This window comes from Mastigoproctus giganteus, chromosome 5 (assembly GCF_048544385.1).
Source record: "Mastigoproctus giganteus isolate SK-2022 chromosome 5, ASM4854438v1, whole genome shotgun sequence".
Taxonomy (NCBI): domain Eukaryota; kingdom Metazoa; phylum Arthropoda; class Arachnida; order Uropygi; family Thelyphonidae; genus Mastigoproctus; species Mastigoproctus giganteus.
In genome coordinates, this window is record NC_143579.1 from 7,458,838 (window position 1) to 7,478,756 (window position 19,919).

Here is a 19,919-nt window from a genome sequence, read left to right on the forward strand (position 1 = left end):
TAAGAAAGTTCTGTAATTAAAATGTCAAGTTTGTAATAATTTGTGCTATTCTTGAAATACTTTACAATAAAGGAATTGATTTTTTTATATATTTTTATTTTGTCATTTGATGTACCTCAGGTGCAAAGTATATTTCATACCTAACACATTTTAATAGGTAGGAAAAAAATGATGGAATGGGGTGGTTTTCGAGGTCTGTGTAGGCTAGGGAACTTTACAAAAGGAATATATTTGAAACACTAAGATTAATTATTTAACGTGATGAGAAGCACTATGAGCTCACAAATCGATTTAGTACAAGTGTTTCTTGAGTTATGCAAATCTTTCATCCCTGAATCTCTGGTTGCCCTATGAAGGGAGAACACAGAAGCTTAAGGATTTACATGGCCTGAGGTGAATAAATAGCACCTGCAACTGAAATATACACAGTCCACAGATGAGTTCTATAACCCAGCTCCAAATGAAAAAAATTTTGTGAATAATGAGTTTTTTGAACTTTCTCTATTTTAAAAATTCTAGATTTATTACTGGTCCTATCGCTTTTTCAAACATGTTATCACTGTGAAAAGAAATGATCTTTATTTTGACAAAAAAAATTTTATTCAGCATAAATGTCAATATACATGTAATTGGATAAAATTACATACACTCATCTGAATGATGATATGCATAAAGGAACAGCATGTTTGAATGAAATGTTCATTCAGATAAAAAACAAAATTGCATGTTGCAAAACATTAAAAAATACCAATGGAATGTTACATAATAGAGAATCTATAGTAAACATAGCAAAACTAACCAAAATATACATTGCTTCTAATAAATATGTTAATTTTCTGAGTATCTTAAGTGCACTTAAAAAAAACTCAAAATATAAAAATTTACTGTTGTGACCTTGAATTGTGGCAAAATGGGGAGGGATAAAATCTAGGTTTTGTGTGTCATCCACATTTTCTAAGCGGAAATAAGTAGCAGACAACTTCAAATCATAGTTATGCTCTAAACCAGCACTATTCCAAACTACGACATTCAGCGGCTATCTGCCTATCACAAGGAGTATAAACAAGTAGACAACTGTGAAAATAAAATTTTTCCCAAATTTTGTAGCACTAACTAGGCAGTGGCTAGATCTTAATATACTGTTTTGTCTATACATCAGGTGGCCACTTCATGAAGGTGAGCAGGTATAGAGGGATGCTGTTTGTGTGCAATGCACTGCAAAACAAATATTTAAGTGACTCTGAACATGGCATGGTAGTCAGTGTCAGATGTATCAGTATCTCAGAAACTGTAACCCTACTGGGTTTCCACGTATGACTGTCTCGGGTTTATTTAAGGAAATCCGATCACATCTAACCAGCTGGAATCTTGTGGACAGACACAGCTCACTGATGTAAGGGCCCAAAGACTTGTACTGCTGTGGTTAATCAAGTAACCAAAGAGCAAACCAGAATGCATAACTTATTGTGCCTTGATGGGGTATCACAGAATGACAAAAATGGTTCCAACATTGAACACTAGATGGTTAGAAAAACATTACCTAGCCTGATGAATCCCAGTTTTTGCTGTTTCACATGCTGATGGAGGAGAATTCAGCAGAACGTAGCAAAAAACATCATTAGTCCGTGGACCTATCCTGTCAGGTGTCAACAATACAAGCTGGTAGTGTAATGGTGCGAGGAGTGTTTTCATGGTGCATACTTGGCTCCTTGATACCAATAAAGCAGCATTTGGAGCCATAGATCATCTGGAACTTTTTCCAACCAAGCACATCCCTTCATAGCCACATCTATATGTGAAAGGGTTTTTGCAGCAAGATAATGCACAAGGCCAAAACTGTAGAGAACCAGTTCCAGGAACATAAGAGTGAATTCAGCCTGCTGTATTGGCCTTCCAAGTCACCATATCAGTTCAATTGAGCATCTGTGGATTGGGGGCATTCACTATTATGCCACACAACCATCCAATCTGCAATATGGAAGCAATTGATTCAACATGGACCAGCATCTCCATTGCATCAGAAACATGTCATATTCCAGGCTGTTCTGAGGGCTAAAGGGGGCCCTACAATTAGGTAGGTGTACCTAATAAAGTGGCTATTCAATCCATACTGTTACCAGAATAAAACATGATGTAAATAACTACTGCAGTGTGTGTAAATATCATTAATATCTTCTCTGTAAAGCAGTCATTTAAAGAACAGATTAAAGTATTGCTTTGAATAGCAATTTCCCAAGAGAAATCAAAATATATGAATATAATGTACTAAATTACAGCTGACATGAAACAATCTGTGCAATGGTAGAACTGTATAAAAGAAATGCTAAATGCTTTTTTCATTAATATATAGGAAAGAGTAGTTCAAAACTGGATATGAGAGCTGCATATTATATATTATGCACAACATACAATGACCAACAAATTAAGAGACACCCATTTTAAATTATTTTTTGTCTAAAAGATGTATTTAAAGTTATTTATAAAAAAAAAAACAATGTGGCACTATAGAATTCATATTCTTAAGTGATACAGAAAAATAATAGCAACACTGCTATTAAATGCTTAGAACTTGTCTTAAAGCCCTCAGGCCACTTGAAATGAATGGAGATAGCTATTGGGCATTAATCATATTCCACAATTTAACTTTCTGCACATATGGTAGTCCAAGGTGAATAATATACATTAGAAGGTAGTGCATTATGAGCAATCCTAGGGAGTAATTCTTTTTCAAAGAGAAATCCTGTAATTTTACTATTGTAGGTGATTAACTCTTCTTCTCAAAATAGTGAAGATGAGAAAAATATTGATATCACTTCTAGGAAGGCTAATAAAATCAAAACTGAAGAAATGGATAAATAAGCACTGGAATTGTTGGTATACACAACAGTTGGAAAGCATTAAACAGGCAGAAGTGGAAAGGTAAATGTGGAACTATTAAAAGCAAATAATCACTTTTTTTTCCTATCTGCACTCAAGACATTTGCAGGTTCAAACAGTGGAAAGAAATAAATGGAACAGAAACAACTTTCAGAACTGTAAGAAAGTTTAAAGAAATGGTTCTAAAATCATAAATATTCTTTTAGTGGCATTAGTGCATAGGTATATCAAGAACTGGAAATTGGTGAAATAATGAGCACCTAAACATGCATGGAGCATAATCTGCCTTTAATTTCTTAAAGAATTAGTTTATTCTTAGATGTTTCATGGTACTTCCTGTACCATTTCTTCAGTGACTAAAGACAGCAGAACTGGTAAGTTATGGTGATATGATTTACATAAGGTTGTAAATTTTGGTTACTCATTATCTGTTAATTTGATTACACATTTCTTATTTGTTAAAGTTAAGGTTTAGACTGTTCAAAGATTTTTCAAGCTAGAAGAGTTTTCAAAAGAATTAAAGAACATAAATATGACAGCCCATGGCCAAATAACAAAATTGGATTCAGCTTTCCACACCTAATTCAAGGATCGCCAATGGAATTTAAACACCTTGGTCCTAACCACCAACAGATACAGAAAATGCAGACTATACAAAGAATCATTTGTTATCAACATAACAAACAGTATTAACCAAAACAAAGGTATGCAGAAATATTTAGTTTTCAGCTCCCCATGAATCAGGCTTGTGTATAGAACCTATGACATGACTGCCTCGGTCTGATGATATTTACCATTAGTTAAGAAAATTTGACTCAGCTAATGAGAAGGCTGGCCTTGCTTTCATTAATCAATAGAGTATCAGAAAAATGAAATACTGTATGCAATATTTTTCCTTTTTTATGACCACCAAAGTAACTTAAGATAAAAATAAACATTGCTTATATCAGGGATCAACTACATATGGTCATAGGATTTTACAAGATAGAGAATACAAGAAAGTTACCACATTTTATGGTCATATGGGTTCAAATGTGCATACTGGTTCCTGTTGTTACGAAGAAACTTCAGTAAACAAACTGAAATTCATATAATGTAGGAAACTGTCCAATGAATGCATGAAACCCATATATGAGATGATAAATTTTATTCTCATGATTAAGGTGTAAAGTTTTCTCATTATAAAATCTTCAAGCCAAAGCTGTCAGAGAGTTAGTGGACATGATCATAAACTTATTAGTTTGTCTTCAGATTCTGCAATGCAACCCTGTTACCATTACTTAAGAACTCTTAGGGAGACAACAGCATCAGTAAACCACTCAACAAAAGCTTCAACTTCAAGTCTATACATCAGTAGTGTCACATGAAACTCCAAAGAGGGTACTTGTGGACTCTAAAAAACTTTAACCAGAGTCAGGCAACATAGCAAAATTTCAAGCTTCTACTACACACTACTTCTTAAGTGCAGAAAAATACAGCATTTCTTAACTTTTTTTTATTTTATTTTGTAACATTCTAGTAACTTCAGCAACCATGTGCATTTATTTCAAATTTAATAGACAGTTGGCATTATGGCCAAGGCTTACTGCTATCCAAATTTTGCATCTATCTGTAATAAATTATATACTGTGCAATTGCTGCAGAACAATTTTATTAGGACAGTAGAAACTATTTGCTATACAACCATATAAGAAACCTGAGAGAGCAAAAAAAAAAAAAAAAAAAAAAAAAGAGTAACTTCACTAAAAACAAGTGTTTCTGGGTCCCATCAAATGGAAATAACTGAGCTACAGACAACTTTGGGAGGAAGAACTGTTTTTCAACTGGTTTCATTTAGTTTGAAGGGCAAAGCAAGTCAAGTTTAATAGTTATGCATTCCTCTCAACCTGCATCCACATACATTTGAGCATTTCACCTTCAAAGTGAAACATGATAGTCAGAACAGCTTCATTAACAAAACTATTCAGCTCACCATCTGAACTTTAAAAATATGATGTGCAAAATAAACAATGTACTACCTTCAACTGGGATTCTCTAAGAATCCCAGTTGAAGGTAGCACACAGAGAAAAATTATAATAGAAGTAATAAAATGAATTAAAAAGAATACAAAACTAATTCAATTCATATGATATTTATCTTGATTAACAGTAAAACAAACAATTTGTTACATAGAATGTGAAGTTCTTGAGGATAAAAGGGAATGGTGATATCTCATTTCATCCACTGTAGGAATTTGTACTCTATACTGCTTATAAATAAACATATTTAAGTATTTATTCATCTGAATGCTTTAAAATTCCCTTCACAGAATCAAATATCTGAATAATACTGGTAACTTTTATCAATGCTTCCTGATATCACAGTCAAAATGCTGGCACCAAAACAATTGCCTACGATTAGATCATGTACTGACTCACCAGCATCTAACTTCTGGAGAATTTCAACTTTTTTTCATACTTATGAGCATTTTCTAGCTTCACCATTTCATTTACTTGATCTTGCTGCCATATTAAGGGTAAATAATCCAAAACATACATCAAGAGATGGCACTAGGTGTGTCAAATATCAGCTGGTATGTATGTTCTGCAACACCCACTACCACAACTTCGCAAACCACTCCAGATTTAGCGGTTTCTGGCTGGAGATGTCCAACCCTATTTGATTTTATCCATCTGTCATGAAGATTACATAGGCCTGATTATCTTGGTCTTAATCTGGATACATACTATGAAATTGATAGACCAACATAATTTTAATTTATTTTGGTTTATGATGTATGGTGGCAATTCATCAAAATTTTGTGACATGTTCACTGGTTACCAGATCGCTGGGCTTTTCAAAAGAGCATGATATCAATTTAAATGCATTAAAAATATCTTGAGTATCTAATTCTAGTCCAATGAGACATGATATAAAAAATATGCTCAGAAACTGGGTGCAGTAACAAGTGACATTTGAAATTCCCCTCTCCAATAGTCCCCTAATTTTCTGTTTAGACTATATTAACACAAAATTAAAAATCAACTGGTCATAACTAAAACTTGGTAAATACATTGGACTCAAGTGAATACTGGACAATTACATCTACCCAGACAAATATTTACATCATTTTTGTGATTCCAGGAAAACAAGTTCCTGTTATCTCTAGTTCATAATCAAATAATCTAGAAGAACCGATAAAGTGAAATAAAATGGTAAATTCCTACTGAGAAGCTGAATCATAATATACATATATTTGTGCTCATAAAGATTAGTTATAAAATTTACATAAATCATAGCAAAACAAAAACAGTGTTGCATAAACTCATCACATAAAAAAAAAAAAACATCTAAACATTTGACTAGTAACACTTTATAATAACATAAATAATCTGTCTCTATATAAAAAAAAAAAAAATTCTCAATGATTAAAACAACATGATATATCTTTCCAACAGATTCAAGGACTAGACATCCGGTTAAAACAGCATTCATAAACATTATCAGCCACTGGTATTAAATCAAGCTTTCCAGTGATTTCAAAATATTCATCTGAAAAAAGAATTATTTATACAGCTGTGCTTAATTATAATTGTGTTCACCAGCCAGCATACATCATCAAGGAATCACTATTTATTCTGCAAGATTGCAAAACTAGTTTAAAAGTCAACATTTTGAATATTAAATTTCAAGTAAGATATTTAATAAAATAAACTATTTTAAACTTGATATAAAATATAGTTTTGTTTCAGCTAAAATATATACGTATATTATATCAATACAAACCTTAAAATTAACTGTACAAAAAATAATAATATAAACCAGTCTTTTTTATCATTGAGACTGATCGCTTTTTTTAAATTCAGAATGATGATTAAAGACATCAAAAAGCAAGTGAACTTTTAATACTGTTAACTAAAAATGTAGAAATACTGTTTTCATAAAAAAAAGCAATAAACTTCAGAATGAAGTTTCTATATCAGTTTTATCTTGATATGAATAAGGTGGGCCAATAACATACATATCACTCTGCTTCACATCAATATCAGCATAGTCTGGTATGGATGATGTCCCATTTAGTACAATAATTGGTTTTGGGTCTGTTGCTGAATCTGCAGAAATACGGAACTGAGGCTGAATAGTATATTCAAGACGCTAAAGATGAAAGGGGTAACAAATTCATTATTAACAAGATAAAATGAAGAAATTTAAAGAATCAGTTTCTGTGTTACAGTAACTAAAGAAAAATGATATGTGCAAAATCCAATTTTCTAATCAATTACACACACTATACACAGTATATAAATTAACTCATTAATACTCTCATTTCAGGCAAGTAAAACTTAAATTTTATCAATGAAATTCAATGATAAAGTTTAAAAATCCTCTTCTTTGTAATTTTATACAAGTTTAAGCCATATGATTTTTTTTTTTTTTTTTTTACCAAGACCTGGTACTTTTAAAAACTTGCCACTACAGTTTTAAGCATTTATACCATCTATGCACCAGGTTTCTGATACCCTGCTCATATGCTACTAAATGGATGATGTAAGGCAGACCTGTGACTGATATCCAGCTATCTGGCCATATAAACTGAACTGCCCTGATGACATTTACCCAAGAAAACATATTTTGTGACAATTGTACAAACTTGCTGAGAACAAGGATCATCTTCCAGTTTTCATTCCCTCACTGTAACAATTTGCCACATACAGTCACAGTGTGTGTGTACCCTTTACTGCATGCATGCCCCCCTCCAAATGAATAATACCATTGCACTAGCTTAGACACACCACTATGAAAGCTGTCTCTACTGCTGCACATCATTCCAAGTGCATGCAGAATATCCAACATGTCCTATTGTTCAGTAAAAACACTGGCAGTAATCCCTAAATTTGCATGCACAGTGGCTTGTAACTTAAGTTTAGAATGAAATTTATACAATCGAATCTCATTTTCATTTGATTCACCCCCACACATTTCTGAAAATTTGTTTGTTGTGACCTGAGCTGCCATTTATTATTTAAAATGCAAAAAAAAAAAAAAATGGGCAGCTACACAAAATTTAGTAACGTAACAATTTTCATTCATTTGGTAGGAATACAAAAAACACATAACCAACACTTTTTTTTATGGACATTAAAAAAAAAAGAAAAAAAAAGTGAAACACAAAATATTTTAGAAGGTACAAAACATTAGGTTGAATGAAAATAATGAAAACGCAAAAAGCCCAGTGGTACAATTTTTCTTAGATCTTGTTGCAGTAGCTCACCCTGATCACTATCCACCACCCTGCCAATCTTTGTATCATCTGCAAACTTTGATATTAAGCCTTCACCAATATCATTAATAGAAACTGAAAACAACAATGGGCCTAGCACTGAACCCTTTGGGGGAGAACTCTAATGATAACATTAGTACGTGAAGAGCAGTGTCCATTGATAACCACTCTCTGCCTTCCACTTAATCATCCCTTTATACATAGCAGTAAATTGACATTAATGCACATTGCTTCACTTTATAGAGCAGTCTTTTATGTGAAACTTAATGCATGAAGAATCACTACTGATAATCAGATCAAGAGTATTACTCCCTCTAGTTGCCTCCCGAACATGCTGATGTAGAAAACAATCATCCAATAAATCAACAAAAGCCTCGCTAGTGTGCGAGTGACCAACCCACAAATTCCAGTCAATATTTGGGAAATTAAAATCCCCCATTATAAGACTCTGATTTACTGGCCCACTCTATTTCCCTGTACAGTTTCTCATTATACCCATCAGAGTCATTAGGCCTATAACACACTCCTACTCTCAATTTTGATTTCCCAATGCTTATGTCACACCAAACCGACTCAACACTACACTGTCCAGCGATGTCGACTGGCTTCACTTTCTTGGATTTTATGTGTTTCTTAACTAATAGCATAACCTCTCCTCCCTTCTTATCCTTCCTGTACACATTGTACTCCCCAAATTCCAGTTCTGCGTTCCTTATATCTGTGTGACAGATATAAGGAATGCAGAATTCCACATCTCTGATATCCCAACAATATCTGCCTTTGATGTTTTGAGCAATACCTCAAATTCATCAAATTTATTTACCAAACTCCTAGCATTGGTGTACACGCAAGTATACATGCACCTGTTCCTATTATTAGCTACCTTAACACAACCCATGTGTTTACTTGTACCGCAATGACTCCCAGCAGTCTCTGAAATACCCTGCATCTTGTTTTCCAGGCTGCTGCTCATTCCAATAGAAGCAGTGCAAGAATCACTTTCACCTCTGCCAGTGGCTACTCTTAATCTATTAGTCCTTGTATCTCCCCAAGCTAGCAGTTTTCTGACCCACCTAACACTGCCTCGATAGCATCAGCAAATATTCTTGCACCCTTTCTATTTAAGTGTATCCCATCCCTATAGTGAAGGAGGATCTAGCAAGAAAAACACGATGTCAAAATCTGAAAGTGCCGCTTTTTGAGTGAACTTTATTTTTTATTTATTTATTGTATTTTAGTTTTTGTTTTCTTCAAAAGCGAAGTTTAGGTGAACCAGTGTCTGGCCAAATGTTGTGTGTAAAGGTATTGGATTTTAATCAAAAATCAAGAGGTAATGAAGATTTTAAGGCAAGCAGAGGTTGGCTGAAAAATATTAAACTGAGACACGGTATACGTGAACTAGACATTCAAAGCGAGAAACTTTCTGTAGACGAATCGGCACCAGTGTCCTTTAAAAATAAATTCGCTTCAGTTAAGCAAGCAAATTACAAGAAAGAAAACGTTTATAATGTTAATGAGACGGGCTTATTATGGAAAGCATTTCCAAGAAACACCCCAGCCACTAAAAGAGAAATGCCTGCACCAAGTTTTAAAATGAGAAAATAGCGAGTTACAACTGTTGTGTGTGCAAATGTCATTGGAATGCACAGATTGTGCTCATTATCGGTAAGTTGAAAAAACTGAGAGCATTTAAAAATCTTTCTAATTTTCCTGTTTTGTATAAAAATGTCTGGATGGATGTTTCTGTTTTACGAGATTAAATAAATTTAATGTTACCTTAGTTTTAATCGTAAAGTAAGATTAAATTTATATAATCTTACCAGAAAAATTATCCAGCTCAATTATCTGGAAAATATGGCTATCCGGAAGAAGTCTGACATCAATTATTCTGGATACCTGACACTATATTGTATATGATATCAAATTCATATGATATTTTTTGCATCCAGTTCCTTGGTCACTGTAACGTAGTAACCTATAATATTGGTTAGGCAAGGCTGCCCCTTAACTTCATGCTGTGATTGCAGTATAGTTGGATGCCTGTCCAGGTGGCCCTGCATTACTTCTTTAACAAGTGACTCCATTATTCATGTCATCTTTTGATTCCCCTTTATGAATTGAAGATATATTTGCACATCTCCGGTCCATAGTAACTTCCCCCGAAGCCAAGGATGTTCTCATAATTATGGCCAAAGGCTTGCTTACCTTGCTTAATATGATTGGATAGATCCACCCACCCAGGTGCTTTTTTTATGTCCATCTTCAACAATTTCTCCTCAGCTTTCCTTTTAGTTATTACAAAGTTATTTAGGTGAAGTTTGACAGACTTCTGCCATCCCCTTCCCTAAAGAATTCCTCATGCATCAATGTAGATGCAAAATGCTATTTGATTTGTCTGCAACCTGAGCAGGGTTGCAGACAAATCAAACATCTCACTCACTAACTAGTGGCCCTTTCTTCCCTTCCTTCTACTGTTAATATAAACATAGAAGTCTTTGCTGTTTTTCTTTGCATCCTTTGCCAGAGACTTCTCATAATCTGCTTTATAATGCCTAACCTCCTTTGTGACTTGATTACAGAGAAATTTATATCTACCATAAGCTTCTGAACACCTGATAATTTATATCCATCCCATGCACTTTTCTTTTCTGCCACTTGTCTCAATAGTTCATCTGACATCCATTTAGGTGTCAGTCTTGAACAGTATTTCTTCATTGCTATGAAAAGCCTAGTAGCTTCTATGATTACTTCCCTGAATGCTTCCCATTTAGAATTTGCTGTTGGTAACAATGTCAGTTACATGCTGCTGTATAAAACAGTCATCCAAGAAATCTACAAAAGTCTTGCCAGTGTGAGTGACCAACCCAAAAATTCCGGTGAACATCGCAAAAGTTAAAATCCCTGATTACAAGATATTCTGATTTACTTACCCATGTTTTAGATGTTTGGTATATCATTTTGGTATACTCACAGTCATCAGGTCTAACACGTTCCTACTCTCAATTTCGTTTTCCCTGCACTTATATCACACCAAACTTACTCAACATTGCACTGGTCACCCATGTCGACTGGATGCACTGCATTAGATTTAAAATGCTTCTTAACTAAGCGCATAACTCCTCTGCCCCTCCTGTATGCAATGTACTCCCCATATTCAAATTCAACATCACCAATGTTTGAGTGATGCCATGTCTTTGCTATCCTTACATCTGCATTTGACGACTTAATCAGTACTTCAAATTCATCAAGTTTATTTACAATGCTCCTGGCATTAGTGTACATGCACATGTTCTTACTCTTAGTTACCCTTACACAGCCCATCACTGAACGTTAATAATGCACAAAACACTGTGGGTGCTTCAGACATCGGTATGTGAGCCACACCCAATTCTCAGGGGATTTGTAGCAGCACCCATTTCCTTGCGATGAAAATTTATAAGGTTCAAGAACCCAATCTGAGAAGCCATAAGCATCAAGATTGGAACCTACATAAATAAATAGATTATGTAAATTTTTATTACTGAAGTGTTTTGTTATTTACCATCCTAAAACAGTAATAATAAAGATGCATATATATAATTTTAAGTCCAGCTGAGCCTAAATAAATTTAAGGCTCAGTTGGACAGGTATTTCAAACGAATGGAGGGTGAAGTGGAAGTTTGTGTTTTTTTTTGTTGGCTGATGCTGCATCATATGCCTCTACTAATGCTATAGTTCTGTTGTAAGTTATCACAATAAAAACAAAGATAACAGAAACATATACTTACTGTAATAATATTGGTTTCAGGTGCCCGTTTGTAAGCTACAAAAGCCAATATTGGAATCCAACAAAGAGTAACAGATAAGGCTAGCCAACCTAATAAAAATCCCCAGTCTGGATATATGTACCCAGGCCTTATTTCTTCATTAGCTTTACATACCATACTATAAACCAAAACTGCCTAAAGAGAAAAAAAAATTCTCATATATAAGTTACAAAGAAAGAAACAAAAAACTCTATAGATATAATATGTAAAACATTTATTCACAATTCAAAAACAGTTCAATGTTAATTGGTTTCTTCATACTTTTCAATCCATTCACAATTCAATAATCTATCACATTTGAGATCATACATAACTGCTGAGGTTATTCTTATTTGTTATTCTATATTTGTTATTCTATACCTACAAGTATTTTAATAAATACTTGTAGGTATAGTAACAAATATACATGAGCAGTCAACTAGACCAGACAAACTGAAAGGGTAGCTGTGGGGATAAGCACCAGACCACCAGTAACAACGACATGGGTTCGAGCCCCGGAAAAGTAAAAAAAAAAAAAATTTATATTTAAGCCAACTATCATACTAGGCTGAATACACCAGTTCTCGTCCAATCACCGAAGTTAAGCAGCATTAGGCCCGGTCAGTACTTGGGAGGGTGACCACCTGGGAATACCGGGTGTAGTTGGCTTTTGAAAAAGTTTGGGTTCGAGAGTAGCCTGTGCGGCCGCAGCTATTTTGCAGCTCCTGGAGAAGAGAAGTTTTTTCTGATTTATTAGCTTAAATTGGCATAATTACTTATTTTCTAGAGTAGTTTTATATTCCTAGTTACGATACTTAGTTTAAAGTTTAACTTGATAGAGATTTTGTGGGTATTACTTAGTATCGGTAACGGTATCAAATCCACGTGTTACAAATTGCAGCTCCATTGAACGAGAGGTTTTTAACCATATTTAGCCGATTTATTAACCAATTGTTATATCAAATTATTATCTATAAGTAGCTATAGACCTAGTCAGGATCCCTAGTTTATTCTAAATTGAGACAGCGAGATTTGGAAGTTAATCAATACTTAAGAGTCCGTAGAAGTACCGTTCGTAATTACCGCCATTGTAACACGATACAGCATATCCGGAATTCGATAGCATTAGCTTTGTATAGTATAGTGCATAATATAATATTGTCAATTAATCAGTAAATCTATTAATCTTGTTAAACTTCATTGTCAATTAAATTGTACTTTTAACTATATATATATATAACGACTTAGAGTACAAACGTAACAAATAATTAATACATACTTGATACGGAAGTTATATAAAGGGAACTCGTAGATAACACTCGATACTGAAAAATAAATATAGCGTTATAACTGTGTTAGGATACAAGTTAAGGTTTTAATTTTGTTCTGAAATTGTGATTTTATTGACATTAAATCGAAATCATGACTCAGACCAGAGCAGCAAAGCAAAAGGCTCAAGCTAATGGGAGTGCTGTGGCTCAGGGGAGAACTGAGGGGGGCAGTTGCCCTCTGAATCACAGCCTTTTAAGATGCACTGTTTGCTTGATGTTTGCGGAGCAATCGGGTACGGGACATGATACTGCCATGGGGGATGTCTTTGTATGTGCACGATGCAAGGAGTGCAAGGAAATTAGGCGACAACTCAGCGTTGTTATGGGCCTATATGAGACCTTGAAGGACAGGATGGATGCCCTCGAAGGAAATAAATTGAGGGGCCCATCAAGCTCTCAGCTGCCCACATCAACGCCAGAGCTTGCACTTGGTCATCTTGCAACACAGAGGCAGCCCCCAAGGCAGAATGTGCTGGTCCCACAGGAACTAGTAGTTGTTGGTGACTATTGTCAGGGAAACGGGGAACATGCTTTGTAAAAAGGATAGGTGGAACATGACCAGGGTATGTCTGCCAGGGGCAAAGGTTGATGACGTTGTAGAGCGAATATCATCTTTTAAGGGCACAAAAGGTGATATAGTTGTACACGTTGTTATTAGCATTATTAGCATTAGTAGAGCATATGATGCAAGAAAGCAAGCTTATATAGCATCAGCCAAAAAAAAAAAAAAAAACACCCTTCCCATTTCACCCATCTATTCACTCCAAATGTTTGTCTAGTTCTGCCTAGAACTTATTTAAGTTGCTGACCTCCACTGCAACAGTTATCCACTCCAAAAGCATTATTTCTGCAGCATTTTATATTTTGAGGTGTTCATATTTTGTGATAAAAAGAATCAAATTCTCTTAGAACTGATGGATTATACAAGATTAATAAACATAAAAACTGGTTCATAATTTTGCTGTCCTTAACTGTGTCAATTTTATTTGATTTGTGCAATTTTAAAAACATATTAATAGCGTCAATTTGTTTTTACAGTTGCATGAGCTAGATTCATGAACTGAATAGCATGAGCGTGAGCTAGATTCTTCATCATGCCTAATTTCATGTGTCCCACAAAAACCGGCAATTGTTAGGTATTCCCCATCACATCTGATTAGGCAACCTCATTAATAAGAACACCATAGTAGATGGAAACTTCCATTTTGGTTTCTGGTGACATGAGAGGAAGCCTTTGCCAGCAGCTCTCAGCATAGTGCCTTGCTAGTTTCATGGTAATTTCAACTTCTAATAGTCATTTTTTAACAGAGCACTCAGCATCATAATTTACTTATGTGATCCTTCTGAATGTAATGGTTTGGAAAATGTCTTGTAGCAAGAGATTTTTTATGTTCCGTTTGTAGTGTTCATCTCTTTCCATCCTTAATTAATTGCCAGTGGTTGTTATCTATAGCTATAAGTAGAAAAAGATGACATCCTTTGAGTGAGAAATATTCTGTGGTTATATGACCCCATTTATGGTTGCTGTTGCTTATATGGCTAGCATTTCTGCTTGCACCTCACTGTGGGAGGGAGAGAGGAAGATATAATGAAAAGTTACCCAAAAAATTGTATATAAAAATAATAATTATTTAAACATTATGTTATTACTATCAGTGATCCCCTTACAGATATTTAGGATGGAAAATCTAGCCATGGTTATGCAATAACCCTTTGATACTTAAATTATTTATCCAGCTTAGTTGCCTAATAAGAAATATAAGAATTAGCAACCTACTAAAAAATTGCCCCTCCCCAAAAATGTTGTTTTTGTACTAAATTTTTATCAAGATCAGATAAAAATAAAAGTGAATTGTCAAATATAGCAATGTTAAGCATTTTTTGATGTCACATTTACAGTTCTAAACTGTAATTTTGTGAAGAGAAAACGCTCCTTTATAATCAGTGTAAAATCTGAATGGAATGTTATTATGTGTGGCATAAGCAGCATGTTAGTATGTGTGGCTAGTTATCTTTGATTTCTGGTTGAAACAGTTAGAATATTTTGTAATAAAGATATTTCCTCACATTAACCACCACCTTGACATCCAATTTTTTAGTCCAATAAATAAATTATTTATAAAAAATAAGTTTTTTTGAAAAAGATAAAACACTAGTTAGCATTTATTTAGCAACATTGCAACATTTGACATTTAGAAATCTGTCAATTAAGAGTAAAGCTGCCACCTTGGCAAAATATCTGACTGAAAGGTGATTGGTGGGGAGCTTTTTAAAATACACATTTTTTAGATTGTTGTTTGTCATTTCTCCAGGTCAATCATCATCATCATCAGCCATTTTCAATCCACTGCAGGATGAAGGCCTCTCCAGCAACTTTCCAGTTGCTTCTGTTTTGAGCACTGGACATCCATTTACTACCCACAAACTCATGAATTTCATCTATCCATCTCCGCCTTTGTCTTCCAGGTTTTCTTCTAGCTCCTCTTGGATACCATTCTGTTATTTTCTTAGTCCATCTGTCATCATGTCTTCGAGCTATGTGTCCTGCCCAAGACAATTTCAAAAATTGTCTTGGTCATTCAAAAATTTCACTTGTCATCCAAGGTTTGTTGTAGTCCAAATCTAACAACTTTGAAACATCAGGATTGTTTACTTTTGCCTATTACCAAAAGCCACATTTTTTCTTTACCAGCCATATTTGCACCAACCAAGACTAATTCTCTCATTACTATTTTTACCACCTAAACATTTAATCACTTTTAAAAGTCAGTGTCTCGTTTGGCAAACATCTAAAAAATAGATCTGTTTCATCAACGTCGAATGTCTTTGAGCTCATCATCTCCAGGTCAAACATATGCTTAAACCAGAAAACTATTTTAAAAGTCTATAAACTGTTATATTGTTAGATCCAGCAACTGACATGAGTCTTTCAACTAGCCCATCTTATATTAATTGATAGATATATTACATATACCAAGCAGCACTCTCATTTAATCAACATGTTGCAGTATTGTTAGGTGTTGAATTTATGGTTTAGTCATTACATTTTTTAAAAATTATTGATGCCTTTCATCCATGTTTAACAAAATTTAAGAAATTAACTTAAAAAAAAAAAAAAATCTAAATATCACTCTGTAACCTTAAACCTTACAAAAATGTAGTTGCTCCAAAAAATTGGGGTTGTGAATTTAAAAAAAAAATTTTTATTTATTTATTATTATTTTTTTTTAAGGAAATCATTTTTAATTTGTGGGTATACAGATTATTTTGTACAATTATCAAGATCATTTTTTCTTTAAACTGTGATCTAGCTTTAACATCATGAGATGCAAAAGTTAGAGCAGTGCATCATTTCTGTATGTAGTAAGTTAACTGAGTTAATTACTTGGCATCATTTTGTGAAATCTAACATTGTGGATGCCTTCACAATGAGTTACCTATTTTGGTTGCACTTTGAATAATTAATGATTCCCAATACAGAAGACTATTGTTAATTATTCTCAATGGATGCCATCAATTGTTAGATACTTGGTGGTATAATGACTGACAACCCAGTTGTGAACATAATCCCACAATATGAGGGATGCTAAAATAGTGGTAGTTTAATACTTAGTCAAAATATGCAGTCAAATTTCAGACCTTTTAGTGTCATGTGATTTTTACCCCCAGAAAATCCTGCTTTTAATCTTGAAAAAACAGCCATGTTAACTATGTAATATGTGCAATTCACAGATGCTACATTGATACCTCATAGCCTGAGCTGCACTTTTCTAAGCAGCACAACCCAATCATATTGAAATACTAAGGCATCTTCTGAACACGGGTTGTAGCCATTAATTGTTAGATGGCTAGTTCAAAAGGAACAGAAATAGCCATCTAATGATTAATTTTACTTCGAAAAATCATACTAATATGCTGTTGTTACTAGTATCTGACATAGAACGTGGCACAAAATTAACTTGAATTATGTTGCCGAGTTATGCATTCATCTATCCATTTATAATGGAATGATTGTACCTTTACTGAAATTATAATGGTTCATGTATGGAGTGTTCCTGTTTTGGATTTAATGACAACTTTATCCATCGGCTCACCCATATATATGCCATGTAGCAGCAGATATTTCTCTCAGGAATAATGTTAGGTGTGTTGTTTAAGTGTCAGAGCAACTAAGGCATCAGTATATTATCTATAATTAGTATAAATAGTGGCTAAGGAAGTAAACTTATACAACATCAGCAAACAAAAAAAAAAAAAAAACTCACATCACCTGTCCGACCACCACTCTAATAATTTGTCCAGTTCTTCCTTAAATTTATTCAAAGCACCCACTTCCACAACACCAGGTGGGAGTTTGTTCCAACGATCAACTACCCACTAGATGAAAGAATTTCTGCACATCTGCCCTGCAACCACACCTCTCACGTGTGTTGTCTGAGGAAGAGGAAAGTTGCTCTCACCATTCAACTTAATCTATTCAGAGTCTTAAACACCTCAATCAGATCTTGCAGGTGCTTTGTTTCCACCTCATTAATCCTGAGGCTTTCAGACATGTATATCATACCCAACATGTGGCCCAATCATTGCCTTATAACATGGGATAACCACTTCCTTATCCTTTTTAGTAAAACTTCGGTATATCATTGATAAAACCCCATGAGCTGTACTAGCAGCCTCTCTGTGCTGTTCAGAGAATTTTATGTCACTGTACAATTATCCCCAGGTGTTTGTTTTCCACTACTCTCAGTGTAGTACCACTCGGCTGGTATACTATTATTTATTAGCATAGTGATTACTGCTTATCCATATGCAGTGTTAAACCTCAATTGCTACTTAACCCATCTGCCTAATTTTTCAAGATCTTGTTGCAGTAGTGTTGCTTATTGCTTCATCAATATCATTAATAAATATTGAAAATAACCATGGGTTATTTTCAATATTTTGTTAGTTAGTAAATAATGTTAGTTTGAGAGTTTTCTCCCACTCAACCATCCCTTCACCCACAGCAGTAACTTGCCTTGAATGCCACACTGCTCCAATCTGTATAGCAGACTTTCATGTGGAACAGTATCAAAAGCTTTTCTGAAATCTAAGTATGTGATGTCAAAATTATTTTTTGCATCCGGTTCTTTTGTTATAGTGTCACTATTCAGATTGGTCAGGCAGGACTGTTTCTAAAATCCATACCCTTACAGCAGCAGCATTTCTGTTTAGGTGGTCCTGCATTGCCTCTGTAACTAGTGATTCTGTTATTTTTCCTTTAACAGAAGTCAAGTTTATAAGTTTGCAACTACTTTCCCCAACTGTGTGTTCTTTGGTCAGTTTGCTGGAAGAAAAACCAGAGTTCGCAGGAGAAACCATACAACCCTTATCTACGGTAATAATTATATAAGACTAACTCAGCTACATTCCAAAAAGAAGCACATAAATTCTTTGCATCACTGACTTGATTCAAACCCAGGCCTTTTCTATCTGACTTGGGTAAACAGATGATTATAATCACCACTATCAACAAAGGCAGGAACAGTGCTATACAGAGGTGCTTGAGCTGTGCAACTCTGATCTGTCATTGATCTCAAAATTGCTGTTCTAGAACATCTCAAAGTAGCTTGATGAGGTAGTGGTAACCGGTGTCCTGGGCCTGCTGTAAAAATTTAGAAATATTTTTTGCAAACTGCCCTTGAACATTGTATGATATTTTAAGAAATATTTTGCTTGAAGAGAAAGATCAAGCATTATAACTCCATAAGTAGTGGAAGCTTTGCAGTGTCCAAAATTAGTAGACAATCAAGCGCATCCAGGGGATGCTCTTGGTATTCAAATGACTGCTATTATACGCAAAACAAATCATGCCATAACTGACAAAACTGAATGGATAGTGGTAGTTTAATATTTAATATATTCGGTTAAAATACAAAGGTTAGAAGAATAAAAGGAATAAAACAAAGAATAAATTAAGTGATAAAAAATAATACCCAGTAACTCAGAGAGATATGCTCTTTTATTATCAATTGGAAGAACAGCATGGTAAATAAATATATAACATGACAACAATTGGATTACAACTACATAGGCTGATGGCCAATGCTTGTAGTGCTGCAGGATAACTTCACTGTGTTTGTGGATCTCCCTGTTGCGATTTGCATTTGGACTAGCAACATGCAAATAGGTGTTTCATACCAGGAATGAAGATGACAGTACTGTGGGTGATCCACGATCTCAATCTGATAAAAGAAAGATTAGCATGCTTTTCAGTCCAGTAATGGCTGCAACAGCATCCTCCTAGTGGTCTGAAACTTATAATCTTTGGGTAGTTTCACCTACATAAACCTGCTCCTCAATCCTTGTGTGCAATCAGATAAATGGATCCTCCTTCCTTTAAAAAGGAAATAATCAATTTTACCTTGGAAATAATTGCTAACCTCTTTCCAGGGAGTTGCATGCAATCAATATGACAGTGTTGCAGCACTGGTAACGTTGGCACTAATGATATTAAGAGTAGGAGACCAGCGGAATTACTTAACAAGTACAGGTCACTGTTGAAAAAAAGCCGTGAAGTAGGGTTGAATTTGAAAGTGTCTGCAATTCTGCCCAGACACGATAGGAGGGAGTATATGATGAGAGCCTTGTTGATCAATTCGGCCCTGGAAAGATTGTGCAAGGCT

General features: G+C 34.5%; 1 protein-coding gene and 1 pseudogene across 1 annotated transcript in view; one reads left to right on the top strand and one right to left on the bottom strand.

Moving 5' to 3' along the window:
• Positions 1-6,817: 6,817 nt before the first annotated feature.
• Positions 6,818-19,919, bottom strand: part of LOC150085148 (sodium-dependent dopamine transporter-like) — a 176,652-nt gene continuing 163,550 nt past the window's right edge. Inside the window, exons 11-12 of the mRNA XM_090373849.1 lie at positions 11,906-12,079; positions 6,818-7,012 (exon numbers count right to left, since the gene is read on the bottom strand). Of these exons, the coding sequence (XP_090229975.1) occupies positions 6,818-7,012; positions 11,906-12,079 (369 nt within the window). The remainder of the gene's footprint in view (positions 7,013-11,905; positions 12,080-19,919) is intronic.
• LOC150085149 (5S ribosomal RNA) lies at positions 12,474-12,592 on the top strand (annotated as a pseudogene).